At 41.3% G+C, this 26,458-nt stretch overlaps 2 protein-coding genes across 4 annotated transcripts; both read right to left on the reverse strand.

Moving 5' to 3' along the window:
• Positions 1-66: 66 nt before the first annotated feature.
• LOC131737664 (fatty acid-binding protein, liver-type-like) lies at positions 67-4,474 on the reverse strand. The gene is made up of 4 exons (XM_059027978.1): positions 4,330-4,474; positions 3,513-3,685; positions 1,081-1,170; positions 67-183 (listed from the first exon to the last, which is right to left on the reverse strand). Exons 1-4 carry the CDS (start codon positions 4,394-4,396, stop codon positions 133-135), a joined length of 381 nt encoding a protein of 126 aa, XP_058883961.1. The 5' UTR covers positions 4,397-4,474; the 3' UTR covers positions 67-132.
• Positions 4,475-14,569: 10,095 nt separating this feature from the next.
• On the reverse strand, positions 14,570-24,555 carry LOC117403565 (uncharacterized). Of its 3 annotated transcripts, none has more exons than XM_034005772.3 (6): positions 24,410-24,555; positions 23,043-23,138; positions 20,327-20,788; positions 18,990-19,133; positions 17,843-17,933; positions 14,570-17,082 (listed from the first exon to the last, which is right to left on the reverse strand). In XM_034005772.3, the coding sequence occupies exons 2-6, from the start codon at positions 23,098-23,100 to the stop codon at positions 16,863-16,865; spliced, it is 975 nt and encodes a 324-aa protein (XP_033861663.3). In that variant the 5' UTR covers positions 23,101-23,138; positions 24,410-24,555; the 3' UTR covers positions 14,570-16,862. The 3 variants fall into 3 exon arrangements, with proteins under 3 accessions (XP_033861663.3, XP_033861662.3, XP_058884060.1); XM_034005771.3 differs by lacking the exon at positions 24,410-24,555 and adding an exon at positions 23,419-24,394; XM_059028077.1 differs by lacking the exon at positions 24,410-24,555 and having other exon boundaries at positions 23,043-24,394.
• Positions 24,556-26,458: the final 1,903 nt, after the last annotated feature.

The following is a 26,458-nucleotide window of genomic DNA, read 5'->3' on the forward strand; positions in this document are numbered from 1 at the left end:
CCAGGGTACGAGAATCACAAGGATGGGGTACTGAATCCAGATTCAACAAACCACCAGACACAAAACCACAAGACCACAATCGTTTTATTAACAAATTCAAAATATTACAGGCACGCAAAGAATACTGTCATTCTAAACTCGCTTGCTGATTCGCTTGTAAACAATTCCTCCAAGGGTCATGGTCTGAAAAAGAAACAAAGACAAAAGAAATGGCTTGAATTGTATCACAGTAGTGCGTACCATAAAGGGAAAAACACAGCAGCCATCGGGACTGACTTCTCTTGGATTAAAGTCTCTTGCAGTCACGTCCCCAAGTATCTATATGCTTGCAGATCCGGTCCTTTGAAGCTCTTATGTTAAATTCCACACAGTACCTCTAATTATTATGTGAGCAGGCTGATATGTATTGCACATACTGTTCCTATGCGATTTTTGGTTTGGATGTTTTGATGTTTGTTCCCTTGAAAATGTGCAGGACTTAAACCTACTAAAAACCTTGTTGAACTGAAAACGTGTCTACAGCTCCACAATGGCAGGGGACACTCACTGTTATTATATATAACCTTAAAAAACACAGAAACCCTACACACTGGGTATTAATAGATCTGTGAGAATGATTCATTAGCGTGCACACATTGGTGGTGTTTAGCAAATTCCCTTTAACTTTTTATTGAAACCAGAACACTTCTAAACACTGCCCAGGTTCAATAGAGTGGCAGCAGGAGAGCAAACCCCATGCGCTGAACGGCATGGTCTCGCTCCCTCTTGCTTCAATAGGCTACCCTGCTAACACCACTTGTCATATTATCTGTGAATGTGTGAATGCTGCTGTTAAGGGATCAATCATCTGCTAGAAACCAGACCAGCATTGCTGAGCCAAACAGTATCTTGTGTTAATATTCATTCCCCACAGCAGATGATACTTGTTATCTTTATTTGAGTTGAGTAGTTCATCCAGATGAAGTGTCCTTGGTGTTTGTGTGCCCGGCTGGCAGTGGGTCTCCGATGGTGTGTGCCGCAGGAGGCCCCACTTCCCTGTGTTTCATTCATTCTGAAGCCCTGGTGTGGTGCAGTACTTACATTGATGATCTTGTCTCCAGAGACCTCGGTCACAGACTCTATTCCCTTCAGCGACACTTTCAGCTTGTTGCCCTCCATTGTCACCACAGTCTGGAAGAGGAAGGATACCGTCAGAGCCAATGTGTTACACTGTGTTTGCTGTTTCTCAAGTGCAGTTCAAATAGTTAAAAAGCAGCACAAATGATTTTTGAACATACTTTACTCTTTAACTGTTTTGAAGAAAGGACAACATTTCCAAGATGAGTACAAAATCGTTTTAAAAGGTAGAGCACAATAGTGAGAAAAATAACTACACTGTTTCTTCCGTCGGCTGCATTGTGTCGTGTTAGTTTGTATTCAGTCAAAAACAGGACCAACGAGGTCATTAGGCAGTTTATTGCAGCTAATGATTGTCAGAATTCAAAGATAACCTTAAAACCACAGCAAGCAAAGTTAATTGCTCAATAAATGTTAAACTGAATAACACTGTGTAACAATTTTTTTTTTTTTTTTTTGTTCCTGGGTAATAAGTGTTATTTCCTAATTGCTTATGCCTCAAAAGTATAGAAAATGGCTATTATTCCCCACAAATTTTGCTTTTGTGACCAGGACAGTGATATTTTGAAATTTACCTATTTTCCAGAACATTCCAGATAGATTCAGTGCTGAGTAAACTTGGAGTAACGTCTAGAACTTTCTAGACGTATAAATACAGGGGCCTTAAGCCCACCAGTTCAGTTTAGTTCCAGCTGCCTAAGTGGATACATATCTGCATTTTTCTGAGATGGCATCAAGGTCATAGGAGACTTCAAAATGGTGGCATTCCTGATGGGTCTCCAAGGCGGTTTTACCAAGTTTCCCTGCTATCTTTGCCTTTGGGACAGCAGGGACACCAAGGCGCACTACCACAGGTGGGACTGGCCACAGCGGACCGAGTTCTCTGTGGGGAGGAACAACGTCAAGTGGGAGCCACTGGTGGACCCCCGGAAGGTGCTGATGCCACCACTGCACATCAAATTGGGCCTTATGAAACAATTTGTCAGAGCTCTAGATAACGAGTCGGCAGCCTTCAAGTACCTTCACGACTTCTTCCCTAAGCTGTCTGAGGCAAAGGTCAAAGCCGGTGTCTTCGTCGGACCACAGATAAAGAAGATCCTGGAGTGCAATGAATTCCCCAAGAAGCTCACTAGTAAGGAGAAAGCGGCTTGGAACAGCTTTGTCGCAGTGGTTCGGGGCTTCCTGGGCAATCACAAGGCCGAAAACTATGTGGAGCTGGTTGAGACTCTGGTGAAGAACTACGGCACAATGGGCTGTAGGATGTCCCTCAAAGTCCATATCCTTGATGCTCATCTTGATAAATTCAAGGAGAACATGGGAGCGTACTCGGAGGAGCAAGGCGAGCGCTTCCACCAGGATATACTGGACTTTGAACGCCGCTACCATGGACAGTATAACGAGAACATGATGGGAGACTACATTTGGGGGCTGATTCGTGAAAGTGATTTACAGTATAATCGTAAATCTCGAAAAACTACTCACTTCTAAATCTTTTGTAGTCATTTTTGTATTACTTTAGTATAAATACATGTTAATTTGGATTCATATGTTGTTTTTTTCTGACTTTATGTGAACGAAAAGACACAAATTCGCCCGTTTTCTCATTGGAAATAGGTAAATTTGAAAATATCACTGTCCTGGTCACAACTGACGTCTTATTCTTGCTGATCAATTACTGTAATAATTGCAGCAGTGTGGAGTAGTGATTAGGGCTCTGGACTCTTGACCGGAGGGTCGTGGGTTCAATCCCAGGTGGGGGACACTACTGCTGTATCCTTGAGCAAGGTACTTTACCTAGATTGCTCCAGTAAAAACCCAACTGTATAAATGGTTACTTGTATGTAAAAAATAATGTGATATCTTGTAACAATTGTAAGTTGCCCTGGATATGGGCGTCTGCTAAGAAATAAATAATAATACAGTATCTTCAAATTATTTCTTTTTTCTTTCTTTTTTTTTTTTTTTTTTTTACAAAGCGGCCCCTGAAAACTCTACCTGTGTTCCATTGATTGTAACACACAAAAGTTTGGTCATCAGGAGACCTCGAGCCTGCCAGCAGTCTATTTTATGACGTCTCTAATGGAATGGTCCAGCAGCAGATAACTCAGAAGCACGAGTGCCGCGGCGGGTAAGCGGTTGTAATGGGCCGTGTTGTGTGATGCACTGCTGTTGAGCAGTCTGACCTCTGTCGGTGAGATGATTTTATAAGCTCTATAACCACAAAGTTCCAGGGAGAAGAGTATAATGTCGTATGATGCATTGCCTTTACAGAGGTGTGAGATGTGTTAAAATGAGGTTAACAGCTCTAGAACCGTGAATGCAGACAGGCTCAACTCTTGTGTAATGAGGCACTTGCTTGCGGAGTGCAGGTTCTGCCCCGTGGCGTGGTCACTCACCTTGATCTTCTCCCCTGTGATGGTCTCCAGCTCGGCCTCCTGCCCCACGGTGAACTCGTTGACCAGCACCTTGTTGCCCGTCGTCACGGTGACCTTGAAGGAGTTTCCATCCTGGACGATCTCGGAGACGCTCTTGATGTCCTTGCCCTTCTGGATCAAGTCGTCAGGGAGGCCTGGGAGATAGGGGGGTGAAGAGCACAGGTGAGATGAGAGCTGTCTTTAGCATGTCATGAACTCTAATCTGACTTTCTGTTATTTAAGACAACAGGAAGATTAAATATCCATTAGCAATCCATTAGCATCCAGTCTTTAACATTGAAATGATGGGAAGGAATGAAATCGGAACAAGCATTAGCACACTTACTTCTAAAGATAGATTTCGTATCCTCGTCCTAGCTCTGTCTCTCTCTGCTGTCATGCACTTGGTTACTGGTGTGTCCTGCTTATGTAAACTGGACATGCTTGTTTAGGAATCACACTAGCTGCATTTGCAGCCTAGACCTGCTTGTGTTGGTACACTGCATACTTTTTAGGACACCACCTCCATTTCATTTCTTACCTGTTTAATATTGTGTTCTGTGTGTTGCTGTATACTTTTCTGATGCTGTTTCAGCTTACTGTGTGTCATTATTTATAAGCAACTGTGAGTTAGCAAATGGATAACAGGATATTAAACTGGTACATTTTCTGAAAATGAAAACTTTTGGTGCCAAAAAAAAAGAGGTTAAGTTTATACAGCATTTTCCTATTTCTGAAACGTCAGTAGCTTGTTTCACAGGCTCTGATTAAATCTATCTAAGATTCCAGGGGGACTCACCAATAGCCTTCATGAAGGGCTCGAAGTTCTCATGGGTCTCCAGCTCATACTTCCCGTTGAAGGCCATTATGCAGAGCTTCAGGTGCAGGACAGTCAGGTGGGAGAGAAGGAGACGGTGCCGAGGAGGGTCTGAGTCGAGGATTTATAGCTGCTTTACTGCCGGCTGTGTGCTCATTAACAGACCAAGGGGAGGCACCCAGTCTGAGGGGGGTTGTGAGAGCTGGAGCTCATTGAGCAATGCCGCGTATCAGTCCAGATCCTGGAACAATACAGCATGCAATAACTCGAGGGAGTCTCCTAAAAAAACATTTCAAATCTTTCCACACAGACTGACAGCAATCTGCATTTTTATTATTTCAACATTTGATATTTCACTGTTTTGGTTAATTCACACGCTGACAGTAAATTGTAAAAGTCCTACATTTGTTTTGTAAGACGTGTGTTTTGTGTTTCTCTTTTTAATTATTATTATTATTAGTACTGTTTTGTTTTAGTTGTTTATTTAGTTATTGATTGGTTTGTTTACATTCCTGTCCCCTTTTGCACAGCTGACGTTGGTCAGACTACTGGCTCCTTCATTGTGTGTCTGTTTCCCCCCACGCTGTTCCCCTCCACCACGCATGCCGTGGCTGTATCGGCATGAGATGATCTCACATCTTCCACCTGCAGTCACTCTACTCATTATCTCATTTTATTCTCTCTCTGCTAGTACTCTCTGCTCCGCTCCAGCAGTGCGTCAGTCTGGTGTTTGTGTGGATGTGTGGTGTTTTTAATATTGTGCGCGGCCGGCACATTGTTTAAACTGTTTTTAGCTGTTTTGTTTGTTGCACTATAGGAGTCTCGTAGAGGAGTGTGCTAGTGAAGTGTATTTGTACCATTATATATTATTAATTCAATTAGATATTTTCTCTGCTAAGTCGCTGTTAACTTGTACCTCGCTACTATAGTTTGTTTTGTAAAATGAACTACACAAACGTCAGGTTGTTTTATAGGGTTCTTTTGTAGCTTAGTTTTGCTGTAGTTTTTGTTTTAGATTAGAAACCCTTATTTGTGTGATTGCACGTTTGTAATTGATTTTGATTGATGTGTTTATTTTATTATTGTTTTGGTTCTATCTTAATTGATTTTCGGAGTGTTTTGGTTTTCATCATTTTGTTCTTTTGTATTATCAGTTGAAACTGACCTGCCTCTGCCCCCTCTGAGTTGTCTGGAATTGTGAAAGGGTTAAATTGTCTTTTGAATTTGTCAATATTTTATTTGCTGTATTTCTCCTCCTGTCTACAGCTCTTCTGTAATAAAAGACTTGATTTTTAAATTTGCCTCTCTGGTATTTGTGACAAGGGAAGGACTCATACTGAAAACACAAAACAAAAGAACCTGTGTGCTAGGCATAATGTTTTTATTCAATTATTGTTATATATAAATTTGGGGGTTTAATCCCAAATGGCGTAGCTGGCTACAACAAGCACTTTAAATTAATTACGATTACTGTTATCCAGGGTTACAGTTTCACAAATAAAAATGCACCTCCGTTAACTACATAGATCTCAAATGTGCAGCTTTTAAAGACATACATTAAATAGTAAATGTATTTTCATTTTAAACAGACATTAGGTACTACACTAATTAAAAAAAAAAAAAAAAAGTTCTCTTTGCTTGTCTTGTCTTCCAGCAAGTCTGCAAGCGCTGTATTTCCTTGGTCATTTCAAGCCAGCAGTGTCTTCTGGGTCAAAGCGTGTTACTGGCTGCGGTAGGGGGAGCAGCTGATTGGTTATTGACCGGAAAGAAGCCAAGAGAAATGGTGGTCCCTGCAGGCCAGGCGTGGGGATGCTCAGTGGAATATCACAGTGTGGAGTTCACATTGCTATCCCAGACCGGCAGAGTGGGCTCTTCCAAAATAACTGCTATTTTTAACTTTTTTTCAATTTACAGGCAGCACTCAGAACATCTGCGCACCCACGTATTGGTCCCTGGAGGTCACCAGGTATTGGAAGGGTGGCACACTGATTCGGTATGGTTCAGCATTCAGGCCTTGGCTCTGTGCACAGAACCTGTTATTTAAAAAGATAGATTTATTGGCAGTAAAAATATCAGTGCCCCAGATGAGAGGAAAATAATCTTCCAATCGGAAAAGTTAATTGCTATTGAGTGGTACTCAATTGTAAATGTGAGGGAAGGACAGCTTTTCATGTTTTGAAATCAAGGTGTTAATGAATGGAGTTATTGAATACAAAGCATTTCCGAGTACAGGTACCGAGTAACAGCACAGCCCTACTTTCTTTCTCCCAAACTCGGGCCCATCAATGAGAAGGAACCCCTTGATGGTTATATTTCAGATAAATATGATACCTAATAGTCTGGAGTCAGCTATCCTATACATACTGTACAGTATTGTTCCTCGTCAGTGACACAGGTCAGTGGCGCACTGCATTGTCAGGTCAGCCTTCTTAATGAGATCTGCTTCTCAATGGTTTACTACCTGGGTAAACACAGAAACTGATTGATTCACTTGCTTCCCAATGACAACATGCATACAAGGCAAAACTGCAAGGGTTTGGTTAACTCAAAAATTAGCACTGAAAGCACACCAGCCTGGGGCAACAAACACAAGCTTGCAAAGAATGAACCACCGTGCGAAGTGTACACTTTTTTAAAATCAAATCTAACTCAGTATGTTCCAGAGCTTCAAACAATGTCAACTATTTTCCAAAAGTAAACTGGGACCGACAGCACAGGCACAGGGATGCAGCAGTTTATCTATTTGAAATTGTTTTTAAATAGTTGGTTAGCACGCCTTTAAAGGGGTACTATCATCAAAATGTTTCTTATATATATATATATACATACGTATGCACAGTATATAACACAGCCCGTTACATCTATTTCATGAAGTGTGTTGGGGAAGCATATTAGCCTTGCACTGTGCACTGAAGCCTGTGCAACACTCCTGCCCTCCTCAAGATAATGCAATGGTAAAATACATAGAGCTGAAAGCGCGCAGTAGACACTATTCTCTGTTTGAGCTGGTAGGGACAGATGAAATGAGATCATAAACCCTGTCGACTTTGCTCTCTAGTGCCACAGCAGGGTGATTGTCAGTCAAAGGTCCTGCACACAATCTGATTAAAGAGTCCTGATAAAATATTCAGTTTCAGATAAGATGTGCTTTGTGAAGAATTAAAACAAAGGTCATGGCAATCACATGGAACCTGGTGGAATCATAGATATACCCTCTCAAAACACTTATCTGGATTGTTCAATTTTATTAGTTAATATATATATATATATATATATATATATATATATATATATATATATATATATATATATATATATATATATATATATATACAGTGCCTTGCGAAAGTATTCGGCCCCCTTGAACTTTGCGACCTTTTGCCACATTTCAGGCTTCAAACATAAAGATATGAAACTGTAATTTTTTGTGAAGAATCAACAACAAGTGGGACACAATCATGAAGTGGAACGAAATTTATTGGATATTTCAAACTTTTTTAACAAATAAAAAACTGAAAAATTGGGCGTGCAAAATTATTCAGCCCCTTTACTTTCAGTGCAGCAAACTCTCTCCAGAAGTTCAGTGAGGATCTCTGAATGATCCAATGTTGACCTAAATGAGTAATGATGATAAATAGAATCCACCTGTGTGTAATCAAGTCTCCGTATAAATGCACCTGCACTGTGATAGTCTCAGAGGTCCGTTTAAAGCGCAGAGAGCATCATGAAGAACAAGGAACACACCAGGCAGGTCCGAGATACTGTTGTGGAGAAGTTTAAAGCCGGATTTGGATACAAAAAGATTTCCCAAGCTTTAAACATCCCAAGGAGCACTGTGCAAGCGATAATATTGAAATGGAAGGAGTATCAGACCACTGCAAATCTACCAAGACCTGGCCGTCCCTCTAAACTTTCAGCTCATACAAGGAGAAGACTGATCAGAGATGCAGCCAAGAGGCCCATGATCACTCTGGATGAACTGCAGAGATCTACAGCTGAGGTGGGAGACTCTGTCCATAGGACAACAATCAGTCGTATACTGCACAAATCTGGCCTTTATGGAAGAGTGGCAAGAAGAAAGCCATTTCTTAAAGATATCCATAAAAAGTGTCGTTTACAGTTTGCCACAAGCCACCTGGGAGACACACCAAACATGTGGAAGAAGGTGCTCTGGTCAGATGAAACCAAAATCGAACTTTTTGGCAACAATGCAAAACGTTATGTTTGGCGTAAAAGCAACACAGCTCATCACCCTGAACACACCATCCCCACTGTCAAACATGGTGGTGGCAGCATCATGGTTTGGGCCTGCTTTTCTTCAGCAGGGACAGGGAAGATGGTTAAAATTGATGGGAAGATGGATGGAGCCAAATACAGGACCATTCTGGAAGAAAACCTGATGGAGTCTGCAAAAGACCTGAGACTGGGACGGAGATTTGTCTTCCAACAAGACAATGATCCAAAACATAAAGCAAAATCTACAATGGAATGGTTCACAAATAAACATATCCAGGTGTTAGAATGGCCAAGTCAAAGTCCAGACCTGAATCCAATCGAGAATCTGTGGAAAGAACTGAAAACTGCTGTTCACAAATGCTCTCCATCCAACCTCACTGAGCTCGAGCTGTTTTGCAAGGAGGAATGGGCAAAAATTTCAGTCTCTCGATGTGCAAAACTGATAGAGACATACCCCAAGCGACTTACAGCTGTAATCGCAGCAAAAGGTGGCGCTACAAAGTATTAACTTAAGGGGGCTGAATAATTTTGCACGCCCAATTTTTCAGTTTTTTATTTGTTAAAAAAGTTTGAAATATCCAATAAATTTCGTTCCACTTCATGATTGTGTCCCACTTGTTGTTGATTCTTCACAAAAAATTACAGTTTCATATCTTTATGTTTGAAGCCTGAAATGTGGCAAAAGGTCGCAAAGTTCAAGGGGGCCGAATACTTTCGCAAGGCACTGTATATACAGTATTTGGGCAGTTAAAAAATGAGAAAAACTACAAAGAAAGTGATTTGTATAATTTCTAATTGTTCTATTAAAATATATAAATTAAAGTAGACATTCAGCTTTATAATAAAACAACACATTATTACATAACATGCATACAATGAAAAATAACATGCAAAAACGAATTTCATACTCTGACAAAAGTATTTGGGCAATCAACATATTTCATATGAAACACATTCGTTGCTAATTATTGACAATTATCATAATTGAAAAACAACACCTGATGATAATTACAAAATAAATAATACATAATCATCAAGTGCTGAAAAATAAATTGGAAATTTGTGATTCAAAAAAAGCAACAAAAATGGTTAAAACTAAAGAGTACAGCAATGATCTCAAAATGGCAGTGATACAACTAAACAAAAAAAGAAAAACAACTAGAAAAACAGCAGAAAGACTCGTTATAACGAAAAACACTGTGTGGGCTATTATTGACAAACACAGGAGAAAAGGAACTAATGCAACTAGCCCCAGGTGTGGAAGACTAAGAAAGATATCTGCAAAATCTGGAAGAATTGTTCGAACAGCCCTGCAAAATCCTTGGATTACTGCAAAAGATTTGACAGAAGAATTGAAAGAAGATGGTCAAGAAATTCACAAGCAAAGATGAAAGTCCATGGGTCAAAACCAACACCAAACACAAAAGAAAGAAATTGGAGTTTTCCATTAAATACTTGAAGAAGCCTGATGATTTCTTCAACCAAATTTTATGGTCAGACAAATCCAAAATATAACTTTTTTCACCAAGAAACCAACAATATGTTTGGAGGAAGAGAGGAGAAGAATTTAAAGAAAAGTTAATCATGCCCAGTGTTAAACATGGTGGAGGTTGTGTGATGGTATGGGCTTGTTTTTCTTCCTCAGTCACTGGCCACCTTTGTGTTGTAGAAGGATCAATGAATGCTGTAAAATATCAAGACATTTTGCACTCTCATTTGTTATCCAGTACTGGAAGGCTTATTGGATGGAAGCTTGTATTCCAGGAGGATAATGACCCTAAGCATTCTGGGAAGTCTACAAAAGCATTTCTGAAAAGATGGAAGATTGCAGATGGATTGGTCATCTCAGTCCCCAGACCTGAATCCCATCGAGATGTTGTGGATTGACTTGCAGGCTGCTGTTGCAAACCAGGAAACCAAAGTCGATTGCAGAACTCAAAGCTGTATGTGTTGAAGAATGGCCAAAAATATCAATGGAAAGATGCCAGGATCTGGTTTCAAAATACAAAAGAAGACTGCAAGCTGTGAAGGGAGCAAAGGGTGGGCACAAAAAATATTAATGTAAGGGTGCTCAAATACTTTTGTCAAAGTATGAAATTCGTTTTTGCATGATATGTAATAATGTGTTGTTTTATTATAAAGCTGAATCTCTACTTTAATTGACATCTTTCAAAAGAACAATTAGAAGTTATAAAAATCACTTTCTTTGTGGTTTTCTCTTTTTTTTAACTGCCCAGATACTTTTGTCTGTGACTGTATATATTTGTTTTTTTACTTGTGGTTGGTGTTGAAGTTACAGGTCATGTAATGAAGTTACAGGTCATGTAATGTTCATCATTCAGATTCATGGTTTGAGCTGTTTACCCTTTTAAACAGTTGGAGATGTAAAAATATATTGCATTTTTACTACCACAGATTATTGCTGTATATATTTTTAAATACTACAGGTATCTATAGTAACCATAGAAAACTACATTTGGTCTCCTAAACTGTAAATAGATTATATGTTGTTTGTTTAATGCAATAATTGAAGAAAAAAAATCACAAATAATAACAATATTGGGGAGGGAGGGGGAAATGCTACTGAGCAGCAAAGGACAGAACATGTCCTCCAGTGTTAGTGACTTTGACAATGTTCAGTTAGGAGTGCAGATGTCATGAAAACACCCATTCTAATGGGGCTGTTAACCTGGTACGTGTTTAAGACCTCAGTGAACTTTGTGATTTGCTCAAGTCGTGGTAAGTAGTAAAACCTGAAGTTAATCTGAGTTATTAGAGTTTAGAAACAACATGATATGACCGCTGTGAAATAATAAAAAAGGTTGCAACGCTGACTAGTGTTCATAGAAATCAAAGATTAGGATTTTATCAACACGGTTTAGTGTACAATATAGAAACATATTGTATTAAACTGACTGTGAGGTCTGTAAAAAATATATCAAGTATGATCAAAAGCACATCAGAACATAAGACATTTATGAACGAGATAAAGCCATTCGGACCACTAAGCTCATCCTGTTCCTATTAGCTAAATGAGCACATAACTTTGATAATAACTCATAATCAAGTTGGGTCTTAAAGAATCTAAGTGATTCTGCCTTAAACAACATGACAAGTATCTCATTCCATTCCCTCACTACTCTTTGTGTGAACATGTGTCTCCTGTGCTAAGTCTATCTGCACTTCGTTTTTAACTGTCTGTCCTCCGGTCCTAGTTTTCGTGTTGTGCTTAAAGTAAGGGTTTGGGTTGACTATGTCAGCTCCTTTTAAGATTTGAAAGCCTTCAGTCATGTTCCCCCTGCATCAGGACTGATTTCCATTAAGGGTGAAGGAAATGGTGTTAAATACCCAAATTAAGAATACCATTCATTATTATGTTGGTTTAATTTAATGAGCACTCTGTAATATACATTTCTTCCTTCACGTTCAAGATTGCCAAGACAAACAATTGAGCATTAATCACACAACACTGATATATCTTTTAAGAATTCTATCAAAAAGTTAGAAAATAGAAAAAAGATTAGTATCAAAATAGCATAAATGTTTCAGCAATCAATAATATTCAGATAGTCTCTCAGCTTCAGTGTAAATATTGTCGATAATTGTAGGAAATAGTAATGCTCTTAAATTAGTAAACAAATAATATAAATTTGTATGCAAGTACAATAAATGTTTGAGTAAATATGAGTCAGTAAATATTTTAATATAAATCTCAGTGAATTCTGATTCGTACTGAATTCTTTATCAATTTGTTGTTAAAATATATTTTAATTAGAATCCACGGTATATAAACTTAACACTCATTTAATTTGTTCTTATTTATTCCAGCTCCTTTACTCAATTTCTTAAGATCGCTATATTATTGTCACTCTGTACACTTGTTAGATTGCTCTCATAAAATATTATTTCAGCACCTTTGTTAATTGAAACAGCCTAGATTTAGTACATACATTTCACACCAACCTCTCTGCAATTATACATGTATTACATTCTCCAGGTACGTTTTCTGTAACTCTTTCCTATCCTTTTAGTTTAAGGGAGAATACTCCATCTATGTTGCAGCGCTGGTCCCTTGTGTATCGACTTGGTGTGGCGATGTCCTTCCAGGCCTTTGTTTAATGAAAGCTCTCCTTCACGCAGAAATTACCAGTCCGGCAGGCCAAATCAGTTTGTAATTGATTCACCAATTATTAACTTTCCTTTTCTTCACTGGCGATCTAGGTTAATATAATTCTTTTTTAAGTCCTTTAATTAAGCTTTCTTCCAAGTTTATTGAATTAATTGGGGTGTTTAATTGGAGTTAATGGAGATGGTGTTTTCAGTTGGCGCTCACTCTCTCCTCTGTCTGACTGAGACAATCCCACAGAAACAGACTCCTCTTTCTGTAACCTAGGGCTTGTTTTTCAAACATACACACATATCATATTCCCTCAACAACAAGATTGGGATCCCATTTCATCTGGAAACTCGAGGTCCTCAAGTAGAGGGCCTCAAGTTCTTATCGCCTGTTTCCATGGAGACGACGAGGCCAGTTTAGTCTGTAAATCAATTATTTGTTACAATTTCCAACTGCTAGAGCAATTAAAAAGCTGTTTGACCTTTTACCTACTTTTATGGTCCTACAATCTCCTGCCTCGGCCACCAACAAGTGGCAGTGTTAGCCACATTGACTCTGACACAATAATGGGTCAAATTATCTCCCTATTGTGGATGTTCAAAGTTTAAAATAATATCATTATTAACAACAACAACAACAGTTATCTGTTGTATTTATATACGTGTATATAGGTATGATTATATTTGGTCTAAAAACTACTGTTACATGTCAGGCACTGTTAATATGTATGCGTGGCCTCTGTGTTGTTTTGCCATTATGGTTATTTGCACAGTTAATGGCGGTCTAAACACGCAGTTGGTGGGTTTCGTGTTTTTTCCTGCCGCAGTTTGGAGTAGATCCTTCTGTGAGGTCTCTGTCATTCACCTTCTCAGGACCTCGATCATGGGGTTCTCCTCTCCTTAGCTCTTTGAAGCGCAGCCTCAGTTTTTGGATTGCATTTTTTGTGTAGTACTTCGCTGTGTTAGAGGCTTCAGTGCAGAAACCTTTCCAGGCTTGCTTGATCTGTTCTTGTTCTGGTCCTCGCTCATGCGGCTCCCATTCTTTCACTTCTTTGTTGGTTTTACATCATTATCCTTGACATGACTTGGGCATACAGTATATTGGTCTTCAGGTCAATGCTTGGATAGATGGATTTAAAGCATTTGTTCAAATGTGATCTTTAGTCTGATTAGGCACTTTGGGTTGAGGGTTTTGTCTCAGTACACTGTGAACTCTTGGGTGGTCCGAACTTCCTCTATGGTCCTTGTGTCAGGGTGAAGGTGTTTAGAAGGGGTGAAGTTGTTTAGAAGGAGTGAAGTTTGGCCTCCTGACAGACGGAGGTGCTCAAAATGGAACTGACATTAGGTCTATAGTCTGGTTGTGGTGGCCATCTTGATGAGGGCAGCTACATGAGTGCTCCAAGTTCCATTCCATCAACACCATGGTTCAGCAATTAACCAATTTGCTACAGATTGTGTGGGGCTAGGTCGATGGGTCGGAGCCTGGAGCATATTGGGAACTGTGTTAGCTGGGGGAATGGCAGTGTGAAGGGGAGAGCTCAGCCTTTTGTTTACACAGATATCTAACAGGTTTTTTTTTCCCTGAAACCAGGACTGGTAGTCAAGGAGTACGTGTGACCAGGGCTGGAAAAGGACTACTAGTGATCATGACCTGTCTGGCTCCGGGGCCTGAAAATGACCAGTGTACCAAATACAAATATGTAAATGCAGGTATACTGTAATCTTGATTTGTTTGTATAATGAATGGAATTTACTTTCTGTATAAAAATGAAATATTAAAAAGAAAATTTAACAAAAACAAAATAAACTTAAATGCAACTGGGATATTAAGAAACATAAACAACATATTAATAAACAAATAAATAAAAGATCACTGGTAAGTAGTTTTTATTTGGAGGTTGTGAACCAGTACTGTTGCTTCTTACAGCGCTGTTAATGATGAAACAGAGCACAGATAGTAACAGTTAGCATGTGGATACCAAGACACAATGGGGGAAATTCACAAAGATTTGTATTCTAAAGTTTTTATTCTTGATCTGAATGAGAAACAAAAACATGTTAGTCTTAAAATGCTTTTGAGTAAAAGGTCATCTGAATTTTCTCCATATTTACTTCAGCCTTTAACTCCTACTTTTTGAAAAGTGACAAACACAAGGTTTGAAACACACGCAAAGGCACCCTTTTTCTGCGTTGTGCAGGTGCACTATAACTGTAGCACCTGTCACCCTGCTCTGCACTGCTCTAATGTCTTTACACTGCATTAAACTAAAGCTGCTTTACAAACAGACACGCTGCAGACAGTGTCATGATGCACACGGGCATGAGAGACACGCTGCAGTGTCATGATGCACACAGGCATGAGAGACACGCTGCAGACAGTGTCATGATGCACACAGGAATGAGAGACACGCTGCAGACAGTGTCATGATGCACACGGGCATGAGAGACACGCTGCAGTGTCATGATGCACACAGGCATGAGAGACACGCTGCAGACAGTGTCATGATGCACACAGGCATGAGAGACACACTGCAGACAGTGTCATGATGCACACAGGCATGAGAGACGCGCTGCAGACAGTGTCATGATGCACACAGGCATGAGAGACGCGCTGCAGACAGTGTCATGATGCACACGGGCATGAGAGACGCTCTGCAGACAGTGTCATGATGCACACAGGCATGAGAGACACGCTGCAGACAGTGTCATGATGCACACGGGCATGAGAGACGCTCTGCAGACAGTGTCATGATGCACACGGGCATGAGAGACATACTGCAGACAGTGTCATGATGCACACGGGCATGAGAGACACGCTGCAGACAGTGTCATGATGCACACGGGCATGAGAGACACACTGCAGACAGTGTCATGATGCACACAGGCATGAGAGACGCGCTGCAGACAGTGTCATGATGCACACAGGCATGAGAGACGCTCTGCAGACAGTGTCATGATGCACACGGGCATGAGAGACATACTGCAGACAGTGTCATGATGCACACGGGCATGAGAGACACGCTGCAGACAGTGTCATGATGCACACGGGCATGAGAGACACGCTGCAGTGTCATGATGCACACAGGCATGAGAGACACGCTGCAGACAGTGTCATGATGCACACGGGCATGAGAGACACACTGCAGACAGTGTCATGATGCACACGGGCATGAGAGACACGCTGCAGACAGTGTCATGATGCATACGGGCATGAGAGACACGCTGCAGACAGTGTCATGATGCACACAGGCATGAGAGACACGCTGCAGACAGTGTCATGATGCACACGGGCATGAGAGACACGCTGCAGACAGTGTCATGATGCACACAGGCATGAAAGACACGCTGCAGACAGTGTCATGATGCACACGGGCATGAGAGACACGCTGCAGACAGTGTCATGATGCACATGGGCATGAGAGACACGCTGCCGACAGTGTCATGAAGCACACGGGCATGAGAGACACGCTGCAGACAGTGTCATGATGCACACGGGCATGAGAGACACGCTGCAGACAGTGTCATGATGCACACAGGCATGAGAGACACGCTGCAGACAGTGTCATGATGCACACAGGCATGAGAGACACGCTGCAGACAGTGTCATGATGCACACGGGCATGAGAGACACGCTGCAGACAGTGTCATGATGCACACGGGCATGAGACACGCTGGCAATCCCAAATTAGAAAACACAGTCAAATCTCAGTGTCTGCAACATCAGCGGGAGCATGTGTAGCATTTCCTCTTTGAACTGGAAGTCAGTACAACTCTTACCAGAGTTCACCACAGTAATTTCCCATGCTTTTTCCATGGTTATACTATTCATTAACAGAGTATAAAATGGCTTGTCATGTTTGTTTTTTAATGCTTTACCATACATCTTTGGAGTTAACAATGCTTACTTACTGTATGCTTCACCATGCTTTCCCTATGCTTCACTACCATTGTTGGAGAATAACACATGACATGCAATGCATTACTGTAATCTGATTACATTTTTTTAAAGTAATTTCCCCACCACTGTTTATTACACTTTGCTATGCTTTTACTATAAAAGGTAGCATGCAGCTTCTATCGGTGGAGGACCCTAAGCTCAGAAAGGGGATGCTGTTTGCTGTTAAGGGTGCTGGGGGTAGATCGATGAGCCCTCAGTCTGTCATTTAGCCGACGCTGTCGAACAGCGGGGTGACAGTGCCATCCTTCCACTCTATCAGGATCTCGCCGCGCTGCAGGGAGGGGGAGCGGGACGGAGGGGGGTGGCGGCTGCCCCCCCTGGCGGGACGCTGGGTTAGGGGTGCCCTCTCATCTGGGTTCCCAGCGACTGGCCCGCGCACATTGCCAGCCCCGTAGGGCTTTGAAACCAACAGCAACTTCTTCTTTCTGGAGAGGCAGTGACAGTGCAATGATTAATGTTACCTGCATCTTCTAATTATACACAGTCCCATGAGTCACACATCAGGAGGCTGTGTGGTCCAGTGGTTAAAGAAAGGGGCTTGTAACCAGGAGGTCCCCGGTTCAAATCCCACCTCAACCACTGACTCACTGTGTGACCCTGAGCAAGTCACTTAACCTCCTTGTGCTCCGTCTATCAGGTGAGACGTAATTGTAAGTGACTCTGAAGCTGAAGCATAGTTCACACACCCTAGTCTCTGTAAGTCGCCTTGGATAAAGGCGTCTGCTAAATAAACAAATAATAATAATAATAATACTGGCTCGCTCTGTTTCTTTCAGGTGTGAAATGCCTTTAAGCAAAGAAGAAGACAAATGCAGATTAATTGGTCATTTAGCAGGCGCTTTTATCCAAAGCGACTTATAGAGACTAGGGGCTGAACTATGCTTCATCAACAACTGCTCGGTTTTATGTCTCATCCGAAGGACGATGCAAATAAGACTCCTGTTGCATAGCAGTTTCTCCCAATCCAGGTTTTCCTAGAATTCTGATTAGCCAGTGTATAGGTAACAAGCTCAGGTGAGTCTTTTTAAACTCAGTAAAACCAGGATTGGATGATGCTATGCAATGGGAGTCTTACTGTGTTGATGTGTGGTGCAGATAGTTAGCAGGGTGTGGCATTGCACGTAAAGCTGTGCTGGGGGGGGGGGGGGGGCGGGGTACAGAGATACCTGTTGCAAGGGTACTTACCTGTTGTAGTGGATGTTGAGAGACAGTATAGTCAGCCCCAGAAGCAGAGCCAAGGAACTCAGAACTAGCATGGCCACCTTCCAGCTTATCCCTACAGATTGAACAACAACTTTAGAAGAAATGATAGAACTGGCACTGCACTCCTATTGTTTTCTACAGAGGTCTGCCCTTCTGTTATTACTCAATAACGAAACAGCAAATAAAACGAGGAGGCCCGACAGAGGCTGGGCCCCGAGGCAGGGTGGTGAGAGTCAGCGAAGCACAGAGGCAGGACACTGCTGCAGTGCTGGTGGAGGAAACACAGACACAGAGCAACTGGACCTCAGCATATAATCGGGAAGAGGCACTGCTCTGCCTGCTCCACAGCAAGTCTACGATAATAACAATGTACCAGCCGCAGAGGGAGTAGAGAACACCTGCAGCAGAGTGCAACAGCCTACACTATAGCCTGAAAGATACAGAAGTCATAGAGGCGGTGAGATTACACATGCACAGTGACTGTAATTCAAACCTCCTCAATGCAGCAAACACAAAAAACAAAAACAAACAGAGAACTCATCAAAAGAGGATTGTTCCGACATCAGAAAGTAATTCTTCACTTCAGTGAATTATACAGTTCATTTTTTCAGGAAATTACACAATACAAATAAATCATTTTATTATTACTACAATGAATTTAGTTCATAACCACAAAAAAGAACTTACCATTTGACTACTATCCAATTTTCACAGTTCAAACTGAATTTAATTTATAACCAAAATAGCTGTGTTTCTCATTTATTTGTCACTTGTTATAATGCTCTTGAGATTTAAAGTCACAGAGCCCCTCAATAAAAAAAAGTACTTGTAATTCCCCAAAGCCCCTCTGTGCCCAAAGGCAAGATACTGTAATGCACTGACATCTCAGCCCGTCAAAATGAATGGAAAGACAAGGGCTGGACCTGAACCGCAAACCATCGGGTTCAAAAACAAACACCAACTGAAGAGCAAGTTCTGTAGTCACGAGGTAAGTGCGTGTCAGTATTATTAACTCATCAGCCGCTAGGGGAAGATTCATTACAATATCAAGAACCATACTTGTGCCCTGAATCTGATGACACTCTTGGTACAGTACATAAGGGTGGTCTGATTGTTTTTTGACACCCACCATCATCCAGGCTGATCAAAGGCTTCTCTGTTCTCTGTGTGTCTGTGCTGACATCCGGGACACTGGGGACAGTAGGATCAGGCTCTTTCATGGAGAGGTTCGTTGCTGCTGTCTCAGCTTTCATTGTAGGTACAAATGCAGTTGCTGAAAATAAAAAGATGATAGGTTTGGATAAGACCAGGTAACCCTGTTTAGCTTGAATGCTACATCTAAACACGCCATAGTCCAGACAAACGTAGTTGCTGCTGAGTCGGCGTAGTGTTAAAATCCTGGAGCAGGGGTAGGCAACCCTGATCCTGGAGTGCCACAGACACTTCTGGTTTTTGTTTTACCCAAGCCCTAATTGATTAAATGATTGGCTTAATTGGTCAGAATTACCATGTGTTCCAGGTATTTAGCAATTGATGATTAAGAGATACCTACAAAACCTGCAGGATTATGGCACTCCAGGACCAGGGTTGCCTACCCCTGTCCTAGAGTTTACTGGTTCCATCAACCATAAAAAAAAAAAAAAAAACTTGAAAAGAAATACAAACAAGAAAATCTAGATGAGATGTCATGACATGAATTTACAACATAGGTCATGAAGACACTCTCGGACAATCAAAACGCCAGATTTCAGAACATTCCGGTACACCTTATTTTGCCTTAAGTGTCGTCTCGTTCACGGTAGACTACCAGCTGACAAATGGATGCATCATATTCTTATTTTTTAATTAATATATGATTTATTAATGTTGGATTTCAGCAGGAGCTCAAACTCACAGCTTCCTAGTTTATATGTTATTATGTACAGCTGGCCCTGTCTCTTATGGTATAAAAGTGATGTCTTTCTCACACTTTGGGCTCAGCTTCAACCGCAGTCTTCCTGCCCACCCAAAGCGCTAATGAAAAGACTGTTCTACCATAACACACAGGGTCAGCTCATGAACTAAGATCTTGCAATTTAACTGCCAAGGAAGCTGTGGGTTTGACTTCATATTCAAATCAAACATTCCACTATCTCGCACCTCAGAACACGACGGAGAGCCAATCTCACCCAACCATTTAGCCTCATTGCCGTTACTGGGAGCGAGAATCCACCTGTAGTGAAATTATTATTATTATTATTTATTTCTTAGCAGATGCCCTTATCCAGGGCGACTTACAATTGTTACAAGATATCACATTATACATTATTTCACAAAATAATGCATGCTAAAATATCTCATGTCGAGTGTTATTGGAAAAAATGAACAGGTGAATGAAAGAATGCATGATTACTAAGATGCATGATTACTGAGGTGAGTATTCTATGGCACACTCTCCATGAGTGATGCTGCAGTGTTGGCTCTTACTCTGCAGGGTCAATGTCGGTTGCTGCACCCTTTCTGTTGGACCCTCATGCTTCCAGGTTGGGGGCTTGGCTGCCTCCGCACACATAGTCCCGTTGTGCATCGTCCTCCACTTGCTGGTCTTGCCCCTTTCCTTGGAGAGGAAGACCTTGGAGGAGCCCTGCTTGGTGCTCAGGTGCAGCCCCTGCCCCTGGAGAGTAAGGTGGCCCTTCTTTGAGCAGCTCCAGCCCTGGTTCTCCCCCTCCCTGCAGACTTGGAGCCTGACCATCTCGTGCTCCTTGGCTCTGGCGGCAGTCAGGCACTCCTTGGTCTTCAGACTGATCAGTGACTGTGAGCTGGCTTGCCAGTCCCATTTCTGCAGCTCAGACTCAGGGTTGCACTCAGCCAAGGCCACCCTGCCCTTCCCCGGGATCAGCTGGATGCATTTGCCCAGGTGGTCATTTCTGATGCCAAAACTCAAACCGTCTGGCAGTTAAAAAGGAATCGGATGTCAGTACGACTCTTATAAAATGTGCAAAGTAATTCTATAGTTTTCTCTGGCTTTTCCATAGCTATACTATGAATCTACCATAATTTGCCATGTTTTTTTAATATGCTATACCTTACCTCTCTTGGTTTTACAATGCTTACCTATGCTTTATCATGTTTTCACTATGCTTTTGCCCAGGTCATCGTTCTTGATGCCAAAACTCAGACTTTCAAGCAGTGAAAAGGGAATTAAACAAGAGCTGCTTGAGTGTGAAGGGTAATTTACAGAAACCTGATACAGACGTTCAAAAGCCTGGCTATCCAAGCATGGGCTAAATGGAAGAGCTGAGAGAAGATGTCTTGGTTTTTTTCCGTATGTTTGTTTGCTTCGAGTTGCAACCTGTCCATCCAGCCTGTGTTAAAACAGATGACTATACACTCCTCAAATACCTGTATCACATACCTCAGTCATAACTCACAGATAGCTAACTGCACTGTTTTCACCACAGGGTGTGTGTGTGTGTGTGTGAGAAATGTAGTTGTTGTTTCGCGAATTCGAGTCCAGGCTATTCCTTTGCCCACCGAGGACGGGAGCTTCCAGGGGGCAGCACTCAATTGGCCGTGCGCCGCTCGGGGGAGGGGGGGTTGGGTCGGCCAGGGTGTCCTCGGCTCACCGCGCACCAGTGACCCCTGTAGTCTGCCCGGGCGCCTGCGGACTTGCCTGTAAGCTGCCCGAGAGCTGCGTTGTCCTCCGGCGCTGTAGCTCTTGGGTGGCTGCATGGTGAGTCCGCAGTGTGAAAAAAAGCGGTCGGCTGACGGCACACGCTTCGGAGGACAGCGTGTATTCATCTTCGCTCTCCCGAGTCATATAAATAAATAAATAAAATAATTGCAACGACTAAATTAAAAATATATATATATATATATATGGTTTATGCATTATGGTTATAATAATAATATGGTAACAGCAGTAGCTGATAGGAAACTTTGATTTATTTATTTTTTTTACCCAATACGTACTCTTTTTGTCAACAGTGCTCACAGGGTGTTTCAGTCAAGCTGATGAAAGGAACTTTTTTTTTTTTTTTTTAAATCAAGATGTTGCTTTTTGTTTTATATTTCATAAACATTTATGTGTTTTTCAAATTAACAGCAAACAAAAAAGTATTAAGCATGTACAAAGAGAGCTCTTTCTGAACATTATTGGTAAAAGCTCCTCCGATCTATTATAAGTGTATAAAGGATACAGAGCACACAGTTTCTTTAAAAAAGGAAACGACAGGAATTGTAACCCTCTATTCTCCTCCTCTCTACTTTACAGCTGGAGTTAAACACTGAAGAATCTGCTTGTAAGCATGAATCAAAATATCCTGCTTATCACAGGCTTACACACTACGGCTGCTGAAGTCTCATCAAATTACACTGTCTTATTTCAAGAAGCAAGAGCTTGTTTTCCATTGGACAACACCTTTATATTTCTAGTGTGATTATTTAAGAAGGTTCTGTTGGTTAATCTGTAAAATAAATATTCCAGGCAATTTAAAAAAAAAAAGCAACGGCCGAACTGTCTTTATAAAAAGCACTGAAATGTTCCTTTACACTGAAACGATCGTTTGAATGAAACTGCTTGATATTGCATGTGTATGAAATGTAGTTAAATTGTCCTCTTTACTGAAAGCCTTCTCTCTGGAGATAGGGGGCTGTCTACTCTCAATGTATTGAGTTGTGCAGATCTACCAAGAGATGGCATTAAAGAGCTCATGTGCTTCGGTTCAGCGAATCTTTTTGAGGGTTCCGTGGTCAGGAGGCTTCACTTTTCTCATCACTGAGAAACCTCTTGATCAACATGGAAATGACCCAATTGAAAACATGCTTGCAATATTGTATTACTGAAATTCACACACTACATTAAAGCAATTAGCAATTCAAAAATTATAAAACAAAATAAATATAAACAACTTTATATTACTAAATGACTGTATTGAGGTTTTCTTTGTGTGTGCGTGCGTGTATTATGAGCATTGGTAGATTAATATGTTATTGTTTTTTGTTTGTTTCATACTTATCTGTGTAAACATATGTTGTTTTGTTACTTTAAAAAAACATACAACTACTCTGTCTAAAACATTGCACTGTATGCTGTAATAGTAGCTGGCTCTCACACAATACAAACATTGCAGAAGAAACGCTTTTTTCATTTTAGTTTAATAACTAAGTTACATGCATATTAAAGTTGTTTGTCTTAACTTACCTCTAATTACGAGAAGCTGCAGTAAGAAAAGAGTTACAAGCTGCAGCTTACTCTCCATGGCTGCTTAAGCAGGTCTCCAGGCAACGGAGGCAGAATCTGAGCAAAAAAAGTAATGCGCAGGGATTGAATCAAACTATAAAACTTGCACTCTAATTACGCAACGCGAGTAATTGAACAGTATTTAAAATAAGACGTCGGCTTACTTAAAAAAAAAAAAAAAAACACGTCTTGTTCAAGTCAGAGTTCGTTCTTTGCGCTGCAGGAGGCCGAGTCACATAGACCGCCCCTGAGTCCAGTCTTCAAGTGAATACATTTTCTTTCAGCCAAAGAACAAAAGTTTACTTGTGTAACTTCTGGTAACTCAAATCAAACATACCATGCGGTGAGGGCGATGTGACAAACACGTTCATTTTTTATGAGCATAATGTTTTGTTTTTTTTCGTCTCTTATGTTTACATATAAATAAAATGATAAAAAGAAAACCCCAGATATCAACTTGTAAGGAAGAAAGGATGCAGGGAGAATGTCAATTAACACCTGACTGAGGCAAGTGTGGTTTTTTTTTTTTTTTTTTTTTTTTGTTCTTAAGGGAGTCTTGAGTACTCCATCCCTTTACAAATTCAGACACGCTGCAATGTCTGGACAACCCACAAACTGAAATCAGAAAATGACTATTTTTCCCCTTTGAAATGTTTTTTCTTGCACCTTTTTTTCTTTATGACTCAGAGTACACAGCTGGTATTTAACTGTGCTTCAGAGGCTGGTTATATGAACACACTGGACTATCACCAGGGTTTCTGGCACTGAAGCCCTATGCCCCTTTCACATTGGCACTTCTACCCAGGTCCTGACCCAGGTTCTGGCTACCCAGGTCACAGTCCTGTGTACTGTGAAACCGTGTAGCTGGGTCGTACCTGCGTCGCAGCGACCCACCTGGGTGACAGACGCAAGTACACAATGCATGTATCAATGCCCCGGAAGCAGCTTGTTACTGATGCTGCAATCTGACTCACGGTGCGTCTCAAGCAACAAAAATATGGCTAAACAGAATAAACAGAAACATTCCTTGCGGAAATTAATCTTTCACGCAGGCGTGGCTGTTTGTTATTGTGTCAGCTTACGGACGGCCTCCATGCAATCTGTCTCGCTCAACCCGGGTCAAAGCTTGTTGTAAGAAAACAAGGCCTAATATTATCTTAATATCTATTGAGACCCTGAGAGTAAAAATGACCAGACACGACAAACCATTTCAAATCATGGTAATCAGGTTTTAGTATTACCATATAGATAAAATTATACAGAGAAATTCACTAGTACTAGAGTTTATGAATCAGCCCTGATACAGAGTAAAAAATAAAGTTAAATACTTAGCTATTATCTCTGGATAGTTGACTCGTGTCAGCTGCTCTCCTGCACTGTATTCAGTTAAGGCAGACATGTAACCCAAAACTCAACCCCACAATAGATACATTCTCCAGCCCGCACCCTCTACTTGCACATTCCTGACAGGCAAATCAGGGGAGAGGGGGAAGGTGGGGGAGGGAGAGAGAGAGAAAGAGACAGAGAGATAGGGGGAGGGAAAGAGAGAGCGAGAAAGGAAGAGAAAGAGAAACACACAGACACACACACACAAACCGTGATGCCCACACACACACACAAACCGTGATGCCCACACACACACACAAACCGTGATGCCCACACACACACACACAAACCGTGATGCCCACACACACACACACAAACCGTGATGCCCACACACACACACAAACCGTGATGCCCACACACACACACAAACCGTGATGCCCACACACACACACAAACCGTGATGCCCACACACACACACAAACCGTGATGCCCACACACACACACAAACCGTGATGCCCACACACACACAAACCGTGATGCCCACACACACACACAAACCGTGATGCCCACACACACACACAAGGATGGAAATAAGACTTCTACTGCATAGCCCTTTCACCCATTCCTAGCAACCTTTACATGTATTGAACCAACTCAGTTATCAGTAAGAAATAGTTAGTCAATTAAATGATTATTAAAAGAATATTACAAAGACTACAATTGTTAAAAGTACCAGATGTTACAGTGTCGACCCACATTCTGAGGTGGGTCGCTGCAATGCAGGTCAACCCAGGTACGACCCAGGTACGACCCAGCTACGCGGTTTCACAGTGCACAGGACTGCGACCCGGGTAGCCAGAACCTGGGTCAGGACCCGGGTAGAAGTGCCAGTGTGAAAGGGGCATAGGGCTTCAGTGCCAGAAACCTTGGTGATAGTCCAGTGTGTTCATATCACCAGCCTCTGAAGCACAGTTAAATACTAATGGTGTACTCTGCGTCTTAAATACTAAGTGTATTGTTCCACACAGCTCAGTTCATACTTGTTATCTACAAGCCTCTGTGGTATACGGCATGTTTAAACAAACATCGCAGATGCTATTAGTATGTCAAGAGGCTTGATAGAAAGACACAAGAAATGTACAACTTACTGCACGTTGGAATACACATACAGTTTCAACACCAAACCAGCAGGTGACAGTGGTGGTCTGGAGCGTGACTTGACGACACAAACCAGCATTTATAAGCAATAATTCCAACACATGAAGATTGCCTACCTACCTCCCTCCCCCTGCTATAAAGGAACAACAAAGCCTATCCTATGTAATATTCAAAGAAAGTCTTGCAAAGTGAAGTCAAGAGAAAGATTTAAAAACAATGACAGTACAACTGGTGTCATGTAAAGAAAGACACTGTCTACCTTTTGTCAAATCTTGTTTTTCTTGTACGAGAGCAGCCTCATATGTTTCCACTTAATCTCCTCTGGTCCTGGCTTCTGTGCTGCGTCTAAAGGGCTTGGGTTACATTTATCAACTCCTACTTTTACATAAATCAGAAGACCTGTTTAATTCTGAAGCTTTGTTGAATCTCCAGTGTACGTATTAATTTGGAGAGTCACTGTATGTTATAATCTAAAGTCATTTTCTTAATTAACTTCTGCCAGCAAGCTGCTTTGGACATTTGACAACACTTTCGTCACCCCTCTGGCAAAGAACACAAACTTGCTTTGAGACCGCTTGCACACACAGGTGTGCAAATGAACCTCCTGATTTATTCATTTGAACATTTTTCACCTTAACATTTTGTTTTCTTTTTTGTAAAAAAAAAAGAAAAAGAAAAAACAATCCCAATTCAAAACCAAGTTATTAAATGCAAAACTACGATTCGGGTTTTGCAGATTGAGTTAACTCATGAGTATCACAAAGCCAAAAACTTGCAAAATCTGCAACTATCTACTCTGATAAAATGTTTTTGCCCACACATAAATAACAACAACAAATAAACAGAAAATAATGCATGGGGTAGTGTGTGATATGAGAATGTAACGCCCACAC

This window comes from Acipenser ruthenus, chromosome 1 (assembly GCF_902713425.1).
Source record: "Acipenser ruthenus chromosome 1, fAciRut3.2 maternal haplotype, whole genome shotgun sequence".
Classification (NCBI taxonomy): Eukaryota; Metazoa; Chordata; class Actinopteri; order Acipenseriformes; family Acipenseridae; genus Acipenser; species Acipenser ruthenus.